At 39.1% G+C, this 22,155-nt stretch overlaps 1 protein-coding gene across 2 annotated transcripts in view; it reads right to left on the reverse strand.

Moving 5' to 3' along the window:
• piezo2a (piezo-type mechanosensitive ion channel component 2a) overlaps positions 1 to 22,155 on the reverse strand; it is a 136,949-nt gene that overhangs the window by 3,437 nt on the left and 111,357 nt on the right. For both annotated transcript variants that reach the window (XM_072679382.1, XM_072679381.1), the window contains exons 26-46: positions 21,137 to 21,233; positions 20,548 to 20,713; positions 19,871 to 19,960; positions 18,084 to 18,205; positions 17,589 to 17,660; positions 16,186 to 16,289; positions 13,374 to 13,494; positions 11,270 to 11,341; positions 10,987 to 11,153; positions 9,885 to 10,081; positions 7,440 to 7,595; positions 5,822 to 6,241; positions 4,972 to 5,230; positions 4,372 to 4,554; positions 4,020 to 4,272; positions 2,952 to 3,084; positions 2,633 to 2,780; positions 1,563 to 1,777; positions 1,268 to 1,426; positions 843 to 990; positions 10 to 198 (exon numbers count right to left, since the gene is read on the reverse strand). In XM_072679382.1, coding sequence (XP_072535483.1) covers positions 10 to 198; positions 843 to 990; positions 1,268 to 1,426; positions 1,563 to 1,777; positions 2,633 to 2,780; positions 2,952 to 3,084; positions 4,020 to 4,272; positions 4,372 to 4,554; positions 4,972 to 5,230; positions 5,822 to 6,241; positions 7,440 to 7,595; positions 9,885 to 10,081; positions 10,987 to 11,153; positions 11,270 to 11,341; positions 13,374 to 13,494; positions 16,186 to 16,289; positions 17,589 to 17,660; positions 18,084 to 18,205; positions 19,871 to 19,960; positions 20,548 to 20,713; positions 21,137 to 21,233 — 3,471 coding nt within the window. The remainder of the gene's footprint in view (positions 1 to 9; positions 199 to 842; positions 991 to 1,267; positions 1,427 to 1,562; positions 1,778 to 2,632; positions 2,781 to 2,951; positions 3,085 to 4,019; positions 4,273 to 4,371; positions 4,555 to 4,971; positions 5,231 to 5,821; positions 6,242 to 7,439; positions 7,596 to 9,884; positions 10,082 to 10,986; positions 11,154 to 11,269; positions 11,342 to 13,373; positions 13,495 to 16,185; positions 16,290 to 17,588; positions 17,661 to 18,083; positions 18,206 to 19,870; positions 19,961 to 20,547; positions 20,714 to 21,136; positions 21,234 to 22,155) is intronic.

Consider the following 22,155-nt stretch of genomic DNA (forward strand, 5'->3'; position numbering starts at 1 on the left):
TGTATGTACCTGAAACCCTCCCAGTGTGATGGTGACGGACACATCCAGGGGTTTGTTGACAACACCAGCAACCGATTTGACCAGAGACATGAAGAGCAGAGGGAACCAGACTATGCAGATGAGCAGCATCACAATCATACCACCCATTCCGTACTTTACCACCTTCTTCTTCTTCTGCCCGCGTGGCTGAGGATATCTCTGATGAATCACACACACACACACGAACATTAATACAGCTACCACAACTACCTCACCTCACATATTTGATATGAAGAGATCAAGTTATTGCATTAAAGGTTTAGGAATTACAGCCATAGCTCAATAGTAACTGGATAATTCACTGATGAGCACTTTCATGGTCTGGTGTGACCTGATCCCTTATTACTTCATCATAAATGAAGGAGCTAAGTGTCTGGAGTTGATTCCAGTTGGTTGTAGTCACTGTTACTGCATGGGCATGTAAGGCTGCTGATGGAACTGGGTCACTGGTGTTTACAGGTGATAAAGCCACTGACTGATAGACGTAGCTAAAGATTGAGTAAACTGCTGCACAACGTATAAGGGCAGCACTTCACACTACATATGGATCATTTCCAAAAACATACAGGAAAATAAGCCAAAAGCTTCTATGTTAGTCAACTGTTAATTTGTCCAATTACTTTTGAGCTTGTAAATGGAAGAACTGTACAAAAAATGCTGTAGATTCTAAATAATAGTTAAAATAATAAGATCTTAGATCACATCCAGCTTCATTACAGTAACAGTCCAGGAGCTGATTGTATAAATTACAGTATTAAATGTGTAAAAGTGTAAAACAAATGGTATATTTTATAATGTCTTACTTTTTCGGACTCCCTCCAGCACTTAAGCACAAAAATATGTGCGTAGATGTCCTCCACACAGATCCAGCTGGATAGACTGAGAGTGGTGTCTGTCCACACCCAGTCCATCACAGCCCGCAGTTCTGTCAGGAACGGAACCAGCCGGAACCTGCCAACCCACACAGACATAAATGACAAAAGAAAATACTGAAACATCATATTGGGTTGATCACTTTAGTCTGCACAGTTACATGAAACTGCAATTATTGAATGATTTTATCAAATCTGGACAGAAATGTGTTCAGAGTTCAAAGAGCTGTGTTTATTCATAGAGTTTATTGAGCCTGTCACGAAGCAAGGAAAAGAACCCTGCTTTAATGTGATGCATGCAGAAATGTGCTCTTTCATTGTTACTTGGCTTGATGAAGAGTACAGATGGATCTCACCCCTGGAAGAGGAAAAGGTTGACATAATTATAACTCTTGGTTAGGAAGTTGCCCAGCACTCGTGTAGGGTAGCCGCAGCGGATCTGGTAGGCTGACAGGCCAAAGTAGATGCACTTCACAAAGTACCAGAGCTGAGCCACCATGTTCTGACTGAAACGCCTTAAATGGATAAAATAAGTCATATTATAAATAGAATTTGATTTCAATCTGCAATAAATCACACACTAAAAGGTACTTACTAATTTCTTAAATTTAACTACTAGGCGACACAGTTATCTACTAAGTTCTAGCCTACCTCTCAGTGACTCCTGGAAGTATGAAGAACATCCAGAAGTGGATGCCAAACACCAGGATGACCTGGAAGATGACCTTCCCCATAACGGTTTTCCTCAGATAGAGCGCTCGGTCCACCACCATTGTACCGAATTGGATCAGGACCATCACCAGAAATGCCTCTGGAACCTGATCCTCAGACAGAGAGGACGTGATGTCTGCAGCAGCAGAGTGTTTCTGAGGAGGTGATATTATAAAGAGATGGGTTTGAGGACAGTTTTGCCATTTCTAGTAAACCTTTGAATTTTGAATTACTAAGCAGGCATATGCATGCACTGTATGTCCAAATTTTTGTGGACACCCCTTTTAATCCTTTAGGTCCTTCCTTCCTGCTGCCGTCAGACTCCACAACCAGCACTACTCCCAGCGGACCACATACACACACACTTAAACTACACACATGTTCAGGGAACAGAGGTCCCTCAATGTAAAAATACTATGTACCCCCTCCCCCAACATGTGCAATTAAGAGTCATTTCCCCACTGTGGGACTAATAAAGGATTATCTTATCTCATCTTATCTTAATGAATGCATTCAGCTACTTTAAGCTGCACCTATTGCTGACACAGATGTACTAATGTACACACACACACACACAGCTTGTCTAGTCCCTGTAAAGAAGTATTGCAAACAGAATATGACTCTCTACAGCAGATAATCATGAACCCATTGGCACCATGCTCATTGCCAGGCTATAGGAGTAGACACTGAGCTGTGGAGCAGTGGAGAACTGTGTTCTGTGGAATGATGATGGTGCTCCATCCAGTACTTTTGGGATGTTGAGGATGAGGTGGGGTGATGATCATCTAATATCCTGAACTCGCAGCAACGTTAGTGTTGCTGAATGCAATCAAATCCTACGGTAATGAATTCGCTGGACAGTAGAGATAGTTACTCCAACAAATGCAGGATGAACTCTTTTTGACCACTATTGATTTCGGAATAAATAAAGAATGAGCAGGTGTCACCATAGCTTTGTCCATATAGTGCATGTAAGCCATTATTCTGATGCACAGCAGTGAAGAACGTACCCCAAAAGCCCAGAATCCAAAAACAATGATGATGAAGTCGACAGTGTCAGCTAAAAACATGAGCACATAGACGTCTGTCACTGCACTGTACTCTGGATGGATCAAGTTGTAGAAGAACTGACGAATGGGAACGTAGATCTCTAGGGTTCTGAAATGAAGTACAAAGGTTGGATGAGAAGGTTTAGTGAGATTATGAATGGAAACAGTGGACAGCCTTCAATCAGTACATTACAGATCACACAGAACCATGCTAATGAATTTCAGAAGCTGGCAATATGCCCATAGAGAGCTGGACTCTGATAGTAAGGTATAGATTTACGTGTGGATTGTGAATTTCTTGGCCTTGATGAGCTGCTCTCGTAATTTCTCCAGGATGAGTTCTTTACGACTCTTCTGCTGGACACCCAAAACACTGCCTGGACGACACATACTCGACCTAGTGCCAGTGCTGCCTGTAGACACAAATTAAAACCATTATATAAAACATTTAAAGCAACATTATCTTTGTTATTTGTTAAAATAAGCAATTGTATGTGCATTATTTCCTGAAAGAAGCAAAACAACTGCGATTATCATAAAATAATCATCTCAGGATAATGATCTCAATATCTCAGGTTAATTTAAAAAATCCCAGGTAGTAGGGAAATTATTGTCATTAAAAACCTATGTCATTTTTCTTCACCATGTCCTTCTGGGGACTTCTTAAGAACATGGAAAACATAAGAAAGTAATAAATATTAGGTCATTGTTAAGGATTACGCCAGAATAGAATGACTGACTTTTTTACATTATTAATTTAGATAAATTACTCTAGTAGAATCATCAGCTTTGTTTGTTATACTGAGAGCAGTTTGGTAGCAGTTTGGTAGCAGTTTGGCAGCGTAACTCTTTATTTACTAGTTGGGTCTTGATATAGAGAAAAGTGAAACCCATACATTGGGCTGCAGTTAATCCTTTAAATGAAGCTTTTTCATATGAAACACAAAATGTATTGTTTTCCTGGAACCAATTTCCACCATCAGGAGGAAAAAAATGACAATGACCAGTAATGTAATTTAGCATCTGCCCCACCTATTATGAGCAAAAACACTGAGCTAGCTCAGAGATCTTTGCTAATACTAGGTTTCATATTGGTGTAAATGCGTCACGGTTCAAATGGAAAGTTCATTTCCAGTGATTTCCAATTCTCGCTGACTTCATGTCTAGACACCCATTCTTTACTTTTCTGTATCTTGTTATAACGGTTTTATATTAGTTATTCACTGATTCATGGCAGGTGTTGAATAACATGCCTTTACAATAATTTTACTTGAAAGCGTTATGTGTGTCCAAGCAATATAAAAAAACACAATATGTCTAACAGAGGACATCCTGTGCACATCCTCACCTCCTCTGGAGCGCACTGAGCGGCGGGAAACATGCGAGCCTGCGCTGGAGCTGTGTCTGCGCACAGACGAATGTGTATTGGAGTGTTTTCTGGGCATGCGGACGTGTGAAGACTCCACTGAAACCTTGCGAGTGAAAGAGCTCCTCTCTGGCTGGACTCTGGATTTCTCCTCACTATCCGAGTCTGAGTTGCTGGCTGCTGCTGCAGTCTTAGCTTCTGACCTGGGGTCATCCTCGTCCCACAAACCATGACACTGAGAAGAGAGATGAAGAGAGAACATACATATCAGACCTGACACAGCTGTCATCAGTGAATGTGTAGGCAGGAACATACAAACATCTGGTCTTACTACCTTGAGAATGGAGCGATGGAAGAAGAGTGCCAGCAGTTGCACCAGGTCATAATGAACATAGCCCTCTTTCTTCTCCACTCCTATTATATTTGGAGGGTGGAATGGTTTGCTCTTGTCCAGCTCTATGTTTTGATTGAAGGGGAAGAAGCCAAACTGGAAGAAGTATTTTATCACGATTGTCACCTGGGTGTTAAAAAAAAAGGAAGACAGCAAAAAGGTTAATATGTTATATTATATATATATATATATATATATATACATGTTATGCATATGTTATATGCATTCAGTGGACCTTAAAGAGGGATGAAGACATTATTATTATGAGTCTTGATATATGTTATGATATATGACTTATATTATTATTATTAAACCACAGTCCATTCCAACATTAGCCAATCTGATTGGCTAAGCACCATTTAATGAGTGCCAATATCTAATAATATTTTTTACTTTTTTATGTAGTAAATTTTCTAACCAGGGTTTAATTTCCACTTTCACTTTTGGACATTGTCCTGGTCAAGGCCTTGAGTTTGATTCATTAACAGAAAAAGGAAACCCCTGTTTGCTGTACTGCAGATGAATGTACTGCTGAAGCTGTACCTCAGTGTAGACTATAGCAGTCATCCAGAAGCGCTTGCTGGGCCGGGGGACAGACAGCATGGCCCACAGGAAGATGAGAATTGGCAGTACCAGCGTGGCCACTGAGGCTGAGATCATGTGATTGAGGATGATTACCAGGTAGCACACCATCTCTGAGTGAGCCACCAGCATATTGTAGAGAGCGTAGCACAGCTGCAGGATCTGAGGCTGGGAGCTGTAGAAACGCTCCGACTCCTCCAGCTCTTCGTCATAGAACATCCTGATGGCGGAAAAAATGATCTCCATATAATCAAGATTACCTACAACATGTTTATCTTCTTGGTCAGAATGGCGGGTTTTGCTTTTGAACTTCTGCTGATACCACATCATTATACAGCTTAACATGCTTAACATGCCAGTTCAGCTAACAGACACCCACACTCACTATTGTTACATTGAATGATAGGGGAGAGGGAGGTTCTTCCTACCCACCCAAAGTGAGTTTGAGGCCAATTGTTCTTTTCTGGGATTCCCAGCTACAGATTTTTACAGAAGTTGTAGAACCAGTGATCTCCTAATGTTTGGGCCAATGCTTAGACAGCTGGGCCACTCCAGTTATTACTTTTAAGATATATTATTCAATAACTTCTTAGGAGTAGGGTTGTGAGGATTTGTCAAGTACATGTGAACAATGTAAGGTTGGTATTGGACTTTAGGAGGAGGGGCTTCAGGCATGTTCCTCCTCCCCAAAGGTTTGTTATTGCATATTTCCACTTAAAGCAGCAGTATGTGAGAATTGCCATTTTGTGTTCCTGTGCTTCCCCTAAAGGTCTAATCGGATTCATCCCTTGTTTTGGGTATTCAGTCTCACCTGCTGCGGAGCAGTTCACTGGCTGTTAGCTCATGGCTCATTGAGGGAAGGGTGATGTCTCCCTGACTTGCAGCTCTCTCATCAGGGGTATTTATCCTGATCCTCTTTTCCTCAGAGCGAGCCGCTGACCCACACACTGAGTCCAGTCCTGTGGCCCTGCTGTAGGAGGGAGGAATATCCGCCTCTGAGGGGAATCTGCTCAGCTGTGGCCATGTGGCCTGCTCTGCTGCTAGCACGCTGTCCCAGTCACACGCCGAAGCGCCCTCAGGGGTCTGACCCTCACTGCTACAGCGCCGGCTGCTGAAGGTGGGTGTCCACATGTTACCTGAGGGTTGAGGTCTTGCTTGAATGTCCTCTGGCTCTTCGATGGTGTCGCCAGTGCCCTGCCGAGAGCACAGTGCTGTACACTGTGTGGTTTCACTACAACAGAAAAAAGAAGACGTTAAAAGAACTGATCTGAACTCCGTCAGGAAATGTGAACTTGGTAAAGCACTACACAATTGGACCACTAAGAGGCAGCATTTTCAAACCCAAGTCTAAGATGACAGAGACAGTTCAAACCCGTCTTCAACAGCTTCCAAATGGTCCACATTTTTACTCTATTTCAGCTCCAAATACACCTCCAAAAACCTGGTGCCTGGTAGAGGTGTATTACAGGCTGGGTTGAAGCAAAGAAGTGACTGTCTGGGGAGACTGAGGTGTGACATCCATTATTCGTTGAAAAAAATAGTATCTTTGGGGATCTATGTTTTTACCACAAATTCATACATCTAATGTAATCAGATAAATGAAGCCATAAAAATAAGTTGTTAACCTCTAAAACTTCTCAGAACTATTGTTTCCCACACTATTATAACCTAGGAACTACTCAACCAGTTTGCATTGCTTTGCATGTAGTTACCGATTAATAATCCTCAGTGTGTAACACAAGTCATGGGACATGAACAGTTAATAGTGCTGAAACTTTCTAAAATAAGAGTTCTATTGTTATGATAACAGAATGAGTTGTGTTTAAAAAGTGATCCAATCTCAAGGATGAAAAACATCCAGTGGAGTTGCATCATCATAGAATATGTATTTATATGTAAATATAGTACTGCACAAAAGTTTTAAGGCAGTGCATTTGCTCAGTTAAACACAGATATAAATACAATAATACTAAATGCAAACAACACCAATACTAAATAATGCAAAGAGTAGTGACTTAACATTACACACTGGAGTATAGTATTAGTTATAGTGATCATTCAACACCTGGTTTGGTAAATCATTGCTTAATGATGGTAAATCTGGTGAGCTGGTGATGGAATTGAACACAATCACATGCTGGCTGGGAGCGTTCAGGAGAAATCTCGAACCAAGCTTTGTGTTTCAGACTAGCTCACAAGATCTCACCTACTTTCTGGAGCTGGAGTCTTATTGCTGAAAGAAATAGTTTTAAATAATGTGTTTCAATGCTCAAAGCATCTGCATAGTACTGTATATCTGATCTGCAAAAAAATAGGTTTTATATTATTAACGGTGTAATTACTCTTCAATTTTCTCAATTTATTCACTTCTGAATGGTAGTTTGTGCATTTAATGTATGTGTGTGCGCAGTGGTTTGCGAGGTGTGTACCTGAGGGCAGCGCTGGCTGCACTCTCTGCAGATGAGGACAGCTCCAGGCCTGGCAGGCGGCAGAGTTTTGGCCTAGAGCGCTCACTGGTCCTGAGCACACGGTCATTGGACTCCAGCGTGGACTGACTGTAGAGCAGTGTGGACTCAGTGTACACACTACAAAAACAGCCAGGGAACACAGAGTAATTACACACAGACATTCATAAATAAACTAGTTTCTCGAAACCACAGTCAGTTTTAGGATTGAAGGTTGAGTTCTGACTGAAATCAGCTCCACAACTTCAGCAGGGTCACACTGAAGCAGAGCTGATTTCGGCAGTTTCTCAGTGGTAGAACCCAGAACAAGCCTCTGCTCTTCAACATCGTGTGATGAATGAACCAACAGAAATAGACAGACATTTCTTGGAATAGACTCTTACAACATTCAAGACCTGTATCATATTCTTATTATTAAGTGCTGTCAAGTCGATCGTGATTCCTGGTGACCATATGTTTAGCATTTCTCCAGAATATCCTGTCTTCTGTTTGGGTCTTCAGGCTCTTTAATGGTTTGTTCATGATTTCTCTTTGATTGGATCCATCTTGGTACAAGCCATTATTTTTTCTTTTACTCCTAACCTTTCCAAGCACAACTGTCTTTTTCAGTGAACTGGTTCTTCTTATAGTATGTTCGAAATAAGATTGCTGCAGTTTGGTTATCTGGGCTTCAAAGGAGAAGCAGGTCTCCAGAGGACTCATTTGGTTGGCTTGGTTAAGGTACCAAACCATTTCTGCCAACATTAAAAGTCAAAAGCATCAATACTTTCCCCTTTTTTTTACTGTCCAGCATTCACATCCACAAAGAACCACAGACAAGACCATATCCTGGACAGTTCTGATCTTTTATTTGTTAAGACAAATCATAATGTTTATAGACCTTCTCATGGTCCCTCATCTTTGTTCTGCTAGGTGCCAATTTGTAGTGTATTTCTTGCCTGACGGATCCTTTACTGTAAAGAATGGATCCTACCAGTGGTAAGGGTGGTCTGAGGTGGGAACAAGAAAGTAAATACAGGACGAAGTTCAGGGAGCAATGGCAGAGATTACATTTGTTTATAGCTGTAGTAGTTATCTGGGCAACATACCAGGTTAAACTACACCTGCAGAATGCTTAGCTCAAACTTGCGGAGTACACCTGATAGTTGTTGGGTCAGATCGAGGTCAGATCATTGGGGACTGTATTCTCACTTGCCCAAATGAAGTTTTAGATTTAACCGGACTTTAAAGTGCAGGTGTAAATACGCCCTAAGCTAGGTGATGTTTTGAGAACCAATGCATTTACATACAGTATATCCACCTATACCACAATGAAGCTCTGCTCATTCACTCTGATGTTATAAGCAGTGTTTCAGCCTGGACTGTTAGCTGCATGAGGCCCAGTACAGAACAGCCATTTAGAACCAAAGTAATTTACATATATATAACAAAAACAGTGATAAAATATCTAAATAAAATACAAAAACTACAACAAGTGCAATTTATGACTCCTTTGCTATACACTGAAGTTAAGATTGTTCTTTAAAGGTCGGATTTTTGGAAATACAAGGTTCTCACATGACAGAGACCAGACAAAAACGTATACTTGTCTAGTCTTGTGATGTTATGTTACAAAGTCTCTGTTTCACCAATCTCACAGATGCTTTAAACTGATCCTATAATGGATGCAATAGGAATAATAGAGTCATTTCAGCACAGAAAGGGAATTATGCACTAATATGTTTGGTTGCTACTGACAACAAAAGGCTTAACTCAAAGCTAAACCTTTTTATTCTTGTTTGAGACAACAGTACTGAGTGGTTTCCCTGGAGGTGAATCTGAAGCTAAAGTAAATATCAGATGTGGCTAAAGAGTCCTGTCAGCAGAGGAAAGCTGCGAGGAACAAATACCGGATCTCCTCTGTCTGGAAACCTAATCAAAGGCTTAATTTGATTTAATTGTACTGAAAGTTAATACTTAAACAAACTTGAATTATGCTGCCATAAATTTCATTTTCTGGTACACAACGAGTTGGTGGTCCCCAGAGCAATGATTTCAGACACATTTACAGTAAGTGTAATCACACTAGTGAGGACTGTAAGATGAAGACCTGATCCCACCTACCAAGGATGAGTTAATTATGCTTAATTATGTTTACCACTGCTTTTAATACAGTGGATTTGGACAGTTGTGTAAAGCCATTCATCTTCACTGAGCTCGAAGCTTTCAGATTGAACCCATTTGAACTGTATGCCATCTATCTCTGGTCCTGCACAGCACATTATGTTCTAAACCACCCGATTCGTTTTCAACACTTAATCAAGTCTTTTAGTAGCTGGAGTCGTAGATGTGACAGAGCAGAGAAGACCAAACCACAGCAGTTGGAAAGTCCTATTTTCTAACATGGGGCTATAATTTTCTGTGCTGTACCTTGACATGCTGTCTCCAGTGGGGGCAGAATCCATGCTGCCCAGTCCCAGTTTGTGTTGTTGTGGGGGCAGTGGTGGGATGAAACTGGCCCGAGACTGCAACTCGTCTGTACCCTCCAGAACACACTCAGAGGAAGCAGCTCTGCACATCTGCCTCTGGTAGTGCATGTGAATACTCTCACGTGATGGGATATTTCCCTGTAGACGACACTACTGTCAGCCACAACCAGCAATCTGAGATAGCACGACTGCAGACACATTTCAATATGAAAAAAAGCTAAAAGTGTATACCTTTAACGGTGCATATAATTTCCTTATGAATAAAGTATATTTTATTATAAATAAACTGACAGACAAAATTGTATTAATGTAATGGATGATTATGTAGTAATGAAGTACACTGATCTCAATCAATTAATCACTTTTTAGTGCTACCTGTAATTTAAAATGACTTAATATTAATGACTTCTATTCTCTTAAGGCATTTAAAACCTTATCACTTCAGGTCTTCACTGCTAGGTTATATGATTTCTACTAAACAGAACTACTAAACTTTACATTTATATAATAAATCAATTAATCAATAAATAAATAAATAAATGCAGTAAATAACTCTGAATGAGAGATACTGATACTACTGCCAAATGCACCTTACTTCCAAGCTCCACCCTTCCTGCTCCACTCTTCAAAATTATGGTGGCACAAAGATGTCTTGCCATGGTGAATGATGCCATAGCAGAAACACTTTTGTTTCCATAAAAAAACATGTTGGTAGAAGAAGGGTCCTTCATACACACATCTCTATTACAAAACATATTTTTTTGGAACCCCAATTGTTTCTTCTATGGCATCACTCAAGAAACCCTTTGCAGCACCTTTATTTTTAACTGCTTAGTACAACTATTCTCAAGTTTTAGCATGTAGTAAGTGAAATGTGTGTGCTCATTGCTAGCGACCAATAATCTGAGATCTGTGGACTTCTTTGTCAAGCAAAGCCCTTTTTTTTACTGTTGACATTGGTCAGGTTGAATAGGTATAATATGATTTGTCAGTTAGACACTGATTAAAGCCCACTAAATCTGTTTTTTTTTGTCTGCCACTACCTTTTTGACCTCATGGGTGAGCATGCAGCGCTCAATGCGCAGCACAGTGGAGATGTCGATATGCTCTTGGCACATGGAGTTGAGCCAGGAGGTGAAACTGTCCAGCAGGGCCAGGAACAGCACCCAGGAAAACTTAATTATGTTAAACACACGCTTAAGGATGTTGTCTGAAAGACAAAAACACAAAAATCACATTTAAGGTTCAGGTTGGTTGTCACTGAAAGTCAGTGGAAGAAAAAATCATAAAAAGTATAAAGACTAGATTTATATCAGGATGACGTACCTGGCCCATCTGATCGCTCTTCTTCCACTGTTTCTTCCTCCTGATCTCCCACCTCAATGGCTACATGAGATGCTAGAGATGGAAAAATGCACAGTTTAGAGTGATGCGTAAGATGTATGTTTCAGTTTGTACTGTCAGAAAAACTGTTTGTTTGCTTACTATTAAGTATGAATCAGGCCATTGGTAATTTTGAATTTCAATGCAAACTAAATATTATTATTTTACATTTATATTGTACTGAAAATCTGAAATGGAACTGAATGCTTGAGGATGTACGCACAATAATGCATTAAGCTTTGTTCATTACGACCTTTTTAACATTTACATTTTTATTTTTATGGCATTTAGCAGATGATCTTATCCAGAGCAGGGTATTTTCTGAGTAAAGTGCTTCACTGTTTAGTCAGAAAATACCCATTACTAGTTTATATTGGCTAGAATCCAAAAGATCCCTCTAAACTTAGACTTACTACTAAATACAAACGTCAGTATGGAGGCCACAGTACTCAACATACACTACACTTTGCCTAAGTACTCTTTTTTAAAGCATAGTTGTAGATCTGTTGTGTGGAAATCCATTAATAATTGCATTGTCATTTGTAATAATGTAGAATAAACACTCTGTTACCATCCTGTTATGCTATGTATTACTCCTAAGTCTCCAGTTAGTGAGTAGTATGACCTATAGCACCTGAAATGTCCATTACACAACATGCAGGCAGACATATGTTAGTTTAACTCGTTATTAATAATAAAACACGGATAAACAAATCTTTTCAAATTCTTTACACTGTATCACCATGAATAGATACTGCATTTGTAATGCAAACTGACTCATTACATATTTATGTGGTGCTTTGAAGTCACTAATTAGTGCTGAGTAGATTTACATTAACCTCGTATTACCTTAATAAACTTACATCAAGCAACACACCTGACATTGTCAAGAACCTACACGAATCAAAGAGATGTTAATTACACACTATTAACACTACAACATAATAACAGGGTGGTAACCAAGTGTTCATTGTGCATTATTACAACTAATAATGTGATTTCTAGTGATTTTTTCATAACAGACCTCTGATTATATTCTAATAAAGCTCAAAATGAATAAAACTAAATGCACAGCAAATACAGGCTAATTAAGGCTTTACTAAAAAAAGAACAAGATCTTAATAAACCTTCAATTTGTGTTCTTTTCAACAAAGTGCTAACAGGAATACTTTTGTATCACCATTGCTCAGCAGTACAACAGAATTTAACCTCCGTATTTAACCCATTCATGGCAGTAAACATCCACACACTCACACTAGTGTATCGTGCCGTGAGAACACACTTACAGAGTGGGCTGTAACGTACAGGAAGCAGCGCAAAGCTAAATAAAGCAATATTCATACTTTTTTTTACTTCAAATTACCTCCTGTTTTTTCCACTTTTTACAGTTTTACCACAAGAACTAACAGAATATCTTGTATAGCACAAGCTGTTTAGTTCAAATTTCAGCATCACACCATCTACCTGTTTCATTTCTCTCCAGAATCTCTCTTTCTCAGGAGGCTAATTCTAAACTATGTGAATATAACACTAATAGGCAACATATTTCCACTATTTTGACTGAATGTTTTATTAGCTTTAGTTGCTGCTCTTGGGCTAAATTTGAGGTTCTTGGCTGACTGGTGGACTCCTGAGACTGTGTCCAGCCAGCATATGGGATGAATTGACCATAGCGAATGCAACATGCCATTCTTCATTTCTCAGCACCCCCTCGTAAGAATGCCTAGACCTGGAAGGAAGTGTGCTAATGCAGATTTGGCCACATTCAGCACTGGACACAGCATGGCTTCCATTTAAAGAGCACAGTGAGAAGCCATCAGGATGTGTTTGAAGTTCTCCAATGAGACACACACATAATTCCCATTCATGATCAGAGCATGCTGTCTGGAGCAAAACCGAGCTACAGAGAGGAGACAAATGGCCACAGCAGGCGAGAGCAGAACAGACAGAATCCCTCTCCTCTAACGATATAGAAGAACCAGAGGAGCCAATTTCATCCCCTGCTATCCTCTGAATACCACGTCTCTGGACCACATTCCTTGCGTACCTTCCCGTTGGTCCTTCTTGGTTTTGCGTCCCTCTGTATATCTCTGCCAGAATCGCCGTCTCTCCTTGTTGCGCTCTTTCATGGCGGTTTTGGAGTCGGTAATCCATGCATGGTACACAAACTGAAGAGACAGAGCATTATGGGGTGTTACCAAATACATAACCATGCAGGTGAGAGAAAGAGAGAGAGAAAAAATAGGATGCTAGGAGTTTGAACTACACAGTATTGCTTATTTCCGTCATCAGTTTTAATATCCAATGTCTGAATAATTAACCCTTAGAAGTCGCTAACATGATAACATGTAATATAGTATTAGATAAATTAATAGCACTTCATTTGAAGGCAACCAACACACAAACTATATAACATGCATAAGCACTGAATAACATGTTTTAAAAGGTCATCCATATAAGCTTTCATATTTATGGAAAGCTTGTGTCAGTATTTGCAAGACAATATTAGATTTTTTAGATATTGATGACCTAGTTATATAAGGGTGCTTATCCACACACCATATACACATCATTTTTATTAATATTTTTTGCCCTTTAAATACATAGAAAATGTCCCATATATTATTTTTCTACCAGGGCCTGTTTTATAAAACTGATACAAGATATGGTGTTCATAACTAGGTGTCCTTACATGTTTTATTAATTGGGAATGATGTTTAATAAATGTGTTATAAATGGAATAAATAACTGTCACTTTAGTTTAGGGTCCACATATCATTCAAATCTTAATTACTCTGTGAAACATGACAATTTACAAATACTCCCAAATGTTGTTCATTAAGTATTTCTTTTTTTAATATATGATCCAGTGCTTATACTTGTGTTATGTAACCCAGAAGCCCATAGTTTTACATCTAGTGTTATGGTTAATTCTCACTTATAAAACATGTTTGTGTCAAATATAGGAGTAGCACTATGGCTTGGAATTGATTAATTTACAGTACATTTGATTATCTATTCCAGATAAACAGAGACTTCTATCTGTAAACCTCAATTTGTCGATACGGAAAGTAAACAAAATACTAAATTTAATTATAAAGTTCCACTTTATTCAAATTTTACATTCAAAGAGCAAATCTAGAAGATAGTAAATGCAGTGGAGTTTAGATCGTATTTTAATGTAACACATGTTTCACATTTAACTTAATATTTGACTGGGCTCGAATCCACATGCGATCATGGTCTGTTAATCATTTTAGAAACTGTGTGTGTTTAATGTGTTTAATTTTATACACTGTATAAAGACAACAACTAAAATGAATGTCATAACAAGCAACTAATTAAGTTTAACTAAGCAACTATCAATATTTTAATTAAACTTAGGTATTTAATTAGACATTTATAAACTAGTTAACCCCTCAAGGCTCATTACACACTACGGTATATTATTCAGTAACTACAGGGACTTATGTCCCTGGACTAATCAACCCGTGATACTATTCTTTGGTAATAGAAGTTTGCAATAACACTTTCGGTCCATAGGCTTTTTAAAAGGTTAAATTGCTTGTTGCCACCTATTTATTTTAGGCTCAATGGAAAAACCCTTGTTTTGTTTTGCTAGAATTTTATTATGTCAGTTATTTTGTCTTTTATCTTTTTACCATGTCTCTGTAAATCGAAACTGAAGTAAAGCAAAAGTACCTAAATGCAATTTATAACTATGTAATAAATCAAGTAATTGTGTAATTACTTTTGAATAGTACAGCAAAATAACAGCAATAACTCTTGACTTCTAAGGGTTCATTTTGTGCTAATTAATGAATTGATCTCTAGCTAATTCGTCACAGCATCTGTTCCAAATCTGCAAGCTTTTTTCTGTAGTGTAGTGATCTCCAACTAGTCTTACAACTGACCTAGGGAAATTGAAAATGTGTAAAATAGGCAGACACTGTGAGTTAAGAAATCTATTAATAATGTATACACACCACATGAGAATGGGTTTAGGTTGTGTTTCAATCCAGTGTTACAGAGTTAAGCTATGGTTGGATTACACTGGCGAAAAACACAGCCTGCCCATTGACCAACACACACCCCAAACGCATGACAACAAACGTCTCCTAGAAAAATCCCGCCGCTCTGCATGCATCCCCTACAGTAATGCACAGTACACTGCATTTCCTTCGCATGCAAAGCTGGCCATATGGCTCCAATTGCACAGCTGTCTGGAAGACAGACATGTGGAGCTGGGAGACGTTCTTCTACGGTCAGTCATTTGGGCTCAGTCAGCAGTCCAGGAGAAAAGCATTCACAGGTATGAACAGTCAAACTGGGAGGCAGGAAAATGCAGTGTGCGTTGGAATACAGCAGCCGGCAGAGGCCAAAGGAGCAAAGAGATGTCATACATAGTACAATAGTGCAGAGTACAGAGACAGGAAAGATATATTAGGCCTGGTGGAAGTACCTTGGCTGCCCTGATTGCATACTGCAGTATAGTTTTGGGTAGCTTAATGACAGACTTTGGTAAAGCCAGCAAAGCAGAGGCAAACTTTCGGATAGCTCTCTACAAAGGGAGGACAGAGTAGGGGCTGGGTTAGTAAGAACACGGTGAGTAGTCGTTACTATGGTGGCTCCATGCTTCCACACGGGAAGTTAGCAATTAGTGGTCTGACAAATAAAGAAACATTGTTAAGTGCAGAGAGAACAAAACTACTGTGAGAAGCTGAAGTATTGCTGTAGAGTCATGAAGGTTAAGACTATAGACTTTACATTGACAGTATGTACAGGGCAATATCAATAAGACAAACTTTTGTAAAATAAACAAATGTTATAAATTGTGGTGAGTGGGTCATATGACTAACTTGAAAGGCAGATCTTTTTGGAGGTTCTTCCTCTTTTTTGTCCTCTTCTTCCTCTTCCTCTTCACTGTCTGTCTCGAATAAGTAATAATTCCCACTCCTCACCACTGAAACAACAGACTGAAGTTAACATGCAAGCAGTTTTGCTGACTTTGACATTGGTTACATTCTTTATGACTCTTTGAGGATTACTGTTGGCGTTATTTTTATAGCCAGTTTAAAAAAAAAAAGTGTATGAATGTGTGTGAATGTGTATGAATGTGTTCGCTCAAACATTTTCAAAGTACTCCTGAAGGAAGGCCAGAATTGGTGTTGGATATGGTTACCATCTAACACCTAATTTATCTAATCAGTCCTTCATCAAAATAAATCAGGTGAGCTGCTGGTGGAACTGAGCAAACCCATACAGTGTCTGAAGTTCACAGAGATCTTAGGAACCTAACCTGTGTTCTTCTAGCTGGGTTCTTCTAGAGAAGAACATGGTAAGTAAGCCACACAAGAAGTTAGCAATTAGACTGCAGTTCACATACTGGCAGTTTTGTCTGACATTGACATTGATTATATTCTCCTTACATTTGCTGCCCTTTTTACAGCCATAGTTAGGAAAAAATTTGCTGTGTTTGTGTGTGAGTGTGCTCGGCCATTTCCAAAGTTCTCCTGAAAAAGGCTTGGAATTTACAGCTACCATCCAACACCTAGTTGTTCTAATCAACCTAGTTCTAATCAAGTACATCAGGTGAGCGGCTGGTAGACTTTTTTAGACTAGTAAATAATTTATACAGTGACTAGAGTCCATAGAGAAGTCAGGAACCCAACCTGTGTTCTTCTAGCTGGGTTCCTCTAGAGAAGAACATGGCGAGTGATCTTTACTATAGTGGCTGTGTGCAACATTGACGTTAGCAGTAGGCAGTTAGACTGCAGTTTACATACAAATAGAATAACATTCTTGCCGACTAACCCTGACTCTGAGACTTTTATTTAATGCTCTCTTTACATCAATATGTTGGGGGAAAATAATTAAAAGAACTAGAAATAAACTAATATTTAATATTTAAGTGTGTTAGCTTAACTATATCCACAGCTCTCCTCGAGGAAGCCCAGAATTGGTGCTGGAGTAGTGATTAGTTTATCTAATCAGTTCTTCATTAAAGTCAATTGGGTGAGCTGCTGGTGGAACTGTACTGATTCATATAGTGGCTGGAGTTCACAGAGAAGTCAGGAACCCAACCTTTGTTCTTCTAACTGTGTTTTTCTAACCAACATCTCAACACATTCTTAATATTAACTACAGTTTTACATTCATTTCGTTATATAATATTTAATATTTACAGGCAAGCCACACATACTGCTGAGACACACAGTTTTAAAAACAGTGGGGTGGAGTGGACTGAAGTGTGAGCACTCACTAGACGCGTGATCAACCCAGGGTCTCCACCACTGCTTCCTTTTGCCTTTATTTGTCTCTTTACTCGCCTCTCCTGCAAAAAGCAATTCAGGTCACTCACAAGAACCCCATAAAATGCTGAAAACAATACGGAGAAGAGACAGAGAGAGAGAGAGAGAGAGAGAGAGTTTGTTCCAGGGTCTGGTATGTGTGATTTCATATGTTTTTGATTCAGTCGCAATGCATTTAATGCAGCAGTTAAGCTCAGGCACCTGTGGAATTTACGAACTCGTGTGTGTTTTCTGAACTTCCAGTATGATTTAAAACAGCCTTTTTGAAGCTTTATTTTTTGCAAAGTAAAGTTCTGCTTTTAGGGTAAATCCAGTAAGACTACTCCAGTCTTGCACATGCATGTTATGAGTAATAATAATAAGTGAAACATGTACATTAAACTGTGTATAAAATATAACATTCAGCTAAAACTGAGTCGCACATTCATCCACAGATAACAACACACCTTCATCCTCCTCCTCTTCTTCCTTGGCCATTGAGTGGCCCTCGCTGCTTTCCTGAGCCAAACTCAACATCCTCTCCTTTCCCCTCTTAAACTTCTGCTGTCGGCTCTTAATGCGGTCCATCCTGAGAGGGAGAGAGAGAGTGGCAAGAGTCAGTATTATGTCCCGTTTTATTGGGCTGAGATGAATCAACCCTCCTTTTGGACACAATTATAGTAATAACAGTGGGAGTTAATGGGGGAGAGAGGTTGAGAGAAGTCATTTCTTGTTGAGGCTTGTGTAGAGGTGCTTTATCTGTCAACAGGGGGAAAAGAAAAGCAGGGCAGAGCCCAGCGGTGCTGAAAGATCCTCTTTGTCTCCCGCAAGCACACTGCAGATGGCCTGCAAACACTCACATCTAACAACAGGCCACCAGAGCTCTACTACACTACAGCAGACACATGGTTTATAGAAGAGCCTGAGATATTACAGCAGAGTTGGTGATGTTTTGGAATTTCTACCAATCAACCTTATTCTAAACTTTGAATCCAAACCATGTTTGCGTTAACAGAAATAAAGCTACACATCCACACACCACTTCTAATTAGTCAGTTCAGCTACTTTAAGGGGCACCCACTGTGGATGTGGTTCAGTTGTGCTCACTGTAGCTTGTTTAATCTTTATAAAAAAACACTGTCAATAGAACAGGGTACTCTGGAGCATCCAAAGATCAATATGTCCAATGCCAAGCGTTGTCTAGACGAGTAGCAGTGAAGTGTGAAACAGTGGAACAGGGTTCTCTAGACTGATGGAGCTCTATCCAACCACTTTGGGATGAGCTGGAGTGGCATTTGTGATTCAGAACTGATCATCCAACAGTACCTGACCTCACCAATGCTCACATGGCTGAATGCAATCAAATACTCACACATTTTTTTTTTACTATATTTACTGTTGTGTCTCTAAAGTTAGAGGCTGTCAATGTAACAAAGGAAGGTCAAACCCTTAACCATTAATAAAAATATGAATACCCTTAATTTGTGGGTGTCTACAAACACTTGGACACAGTGTATTTTATTATGAATTTGAAATAGTTATTGTTGTGCATATGATTAATGAGTAATTAATTGACTTCAGAGGGTTAAAACACATTCACAGCCCAAACCCATATTTAATGGCACACTGTCACATACAGTCATGTGAAAAACTTAAGACACCCCATGAAAACCTTTTACGTTTTGAACATCTTAAAGCAATGGGCATTTGATCTTCATTTTAACAATACTGAAAGATACAGGTAGTGAAAAATAAATAAATGGCCTTGATTTCTAAAAGGTTTCAACAAGATTTCAAGATTTCAAAAGGGGTGTCTATAAACATGTGCTGTGCATATACTCACCAAATTATTTAATTACTTTAAATTCTACTATAAACCCTCACTAAAATGTAGTACTTTCATTGGGTTAAAACACTTTAGCAGTCCAAAACCATTTTTATAGGCCACAATGAATATCATTCTTGAGCTCCTTTGAACTGTTTTGTTAGATGAGCTCGATCAATATGTGGAGGTTGATTATATTTCAAAGCACCACTACTACTAAAAATACTATTGCTTTATAAAAAATGGAAATGATAATTAGTACTGTGAAAATAGTCTTAGTTAAAGCACCTCAAAGCATTTTAATTGTGTATCATTACCACAGTTTAGCATTTATTAAGTAAGTACCACATTCTTAAATGCTAGTGCACTGAAAAGGCCAGCATAGAACAAATAGTGAACTGCAATGTGTGAGGTGTGGGGTAAACACACTGTCTCTTCAGCAGGTCCATGGACTTTTTCTCCTCTTCAATTCTTGCTTTCACTGCCTTCACTATGGTGGCCTGAAACAACTCAGCTCCTCTGAAAGAGAGAGAGAGAGAGAGAGAGAGAGAGAGAGAGAGAGAGAGAGAGAATAAACAGGACACAGTTCAGATTGATGTTTCTGGCATGCTCTCATTATTGAACACAAGTCCTAGTTTAATTGTTTGGCTGTAGGAACAAACAACTAGGCCTTCAAATCTAGGTCAGCATCACACACACGCTAGCAACACCTGGTAACTTCTAAGATATAGATGTAGCAACAGTTTCACTTGTGGGGAATTGTTACTAGCTATGTATTATGTCTTTAAAATAACTTACACAGAATTTTAAACAATGATCTTTCTACAGCTAAAAGAAGCCATGTGACAAGTCACACAATGTGCAGTCCACAACAAAAACTACAGTAACATCCTTACTGTGCTGGAGTAGAAATGAAACCCTGACTACACTCCTAAAAGGGATTTCTTATATAAAACCAACAAAAAGAGCTCAAATAACCATTTGAATGTTTAAATGGTTCATTTTCTGGTTATATGGTTCTTCAAATACAAGTAAAATCTATAAAAAACATTTAACAGTGTGCTATTAGCGTGTGTCTGTGTGTGTGTGTGTGTGTGTGTGTGTACCTGGAAGCCAGAACTTGAGAGGAGCGGATATCAGCCACCACATGTAGAAAGTAATAGCTCATAAATACGCGTCTCTGCAGCAGCAGGGAGGCGAAGCAGATGCTGTCCCAGATGATGCCCGCTTCATCACTGGGCAGCTCACACTGCTTATTGGCCTGTTGCTCCGCTAATCACCCAAAGATAAAAAAAGACAGGAATGCTTATTTAAAGCAACATTATGTAGCATTTTAACTTACAATTACAGCCTCAAAATAACTGTGATGCTGTGATAGAGATAATAGCAAATGTATCATTGCAACTCCGGGTTGGGCATGCCGGCTTCTGCACTATGTAACATTGGTGAAGGGGACAGGACAACACTCGTGAGAACTGCGTAATTATGTGTAACCATATTTAGTATGCGGAAGTCATAGTTGTCAAATCCTGTAATATTACTCAGGTTACACATGCTTTCTTCACGTTCAGATGCTGGTTCTATATCTTGCTATACCAAGCTTTTCACGTGTTGAGTCATGTGTGTTAGTAAAGGGAAAACACTGAAATGTGCCAGAAATGGGGTTCCAAGGACTAGGATTAGTAGGTAACTTACGTCGTGAGTAGCCTTTTATAGTGCAAGCCAGACTGAAGAGCTGGATCAGCCAGCAATGATTGGTCACCAGGTCTTTAATATATCCACAGGCAGCTATCTGAAAAAAGAAAAAAATCAGCGTCATCAACTCAACTGATTCAATACAGACTCATTATTTAGGTATTAATCTCAAGATTTTAATTGAATAATTATGAATAACTTGATGTTAAATAACTATCTAGACTTCTGAATTAAACCTAGTCTTTTTTAGCTTGGCTTTTTCTCAGTCTTATTTTTGTATCATTCGTTTTTTTTTTTGGGTTCATGAACAAATGATGATAGTTTATTGTCTGTTTTTAAGGTTGGACACAAGAAAGCTAATGCAGAAGTGTTCTTGGTGCTGGACTTTCCACCACAAGAGGAGATTGTGTTTAGATGACTACAGGCGACTATATTTTCCCAAAATACAGGGTGTGTATGTAATTGTAAAGTGGGTCATGGGCACACTTCAGTTTATATCACCCAAATTCAGATCCATAAACATGAATGTGTCTGTTTTTTTCAGTTGACTACATGCACACCCAACATTTAATGCTAGCTTACTGACACAGTTGACACAAAAGATCTGAAATGCTTCCAGCTGTCGACTTGAAAATAAAGGCATAAAGGCAGTATCCTTTTTTTGGCTTCTTCACAACAACTGAATACATTCTACAGACACATCTATCGTATTTTTACCAGATGCCTTGCCTTCAGTAAGAATGTCTAGTCAAGCAATGTTGGAACTGCTTATATATATATTTTATATAGTTGCTTGTGAGTATAGTGGTGGTGTGTGGCCAGAATCCTCACTGGTTGGTAATTAAAATGTCTCGCCCCACCATCAACAGTTTGATACACAGGAACCCACTCATAGAGACAGAAGTTGTCTCTTCAATCTGAGGTTTTTTACCTAACCCCCCCAACCCCCTAACTCATCCCAAAAGAAATCGGATGGAGCACCATCAGTCAACTGGAATACTCGCAAAGTAGCCTCACAG

The sequence above is a fragment of the Salminus brasiliensis genome, chromosome 5, assembly GCF_030463535.1.
Source record: "Salminus brasiliensis chromosome 5, fSalBra1.hap2, whole genome shotgun sequence".
Taxonomy (NCBI): Eukaryota; Metazoa; Chordata; class Actinopteri; order Characiformes; family Bryconidae; genus Salminus; species Salminus brasiliensis.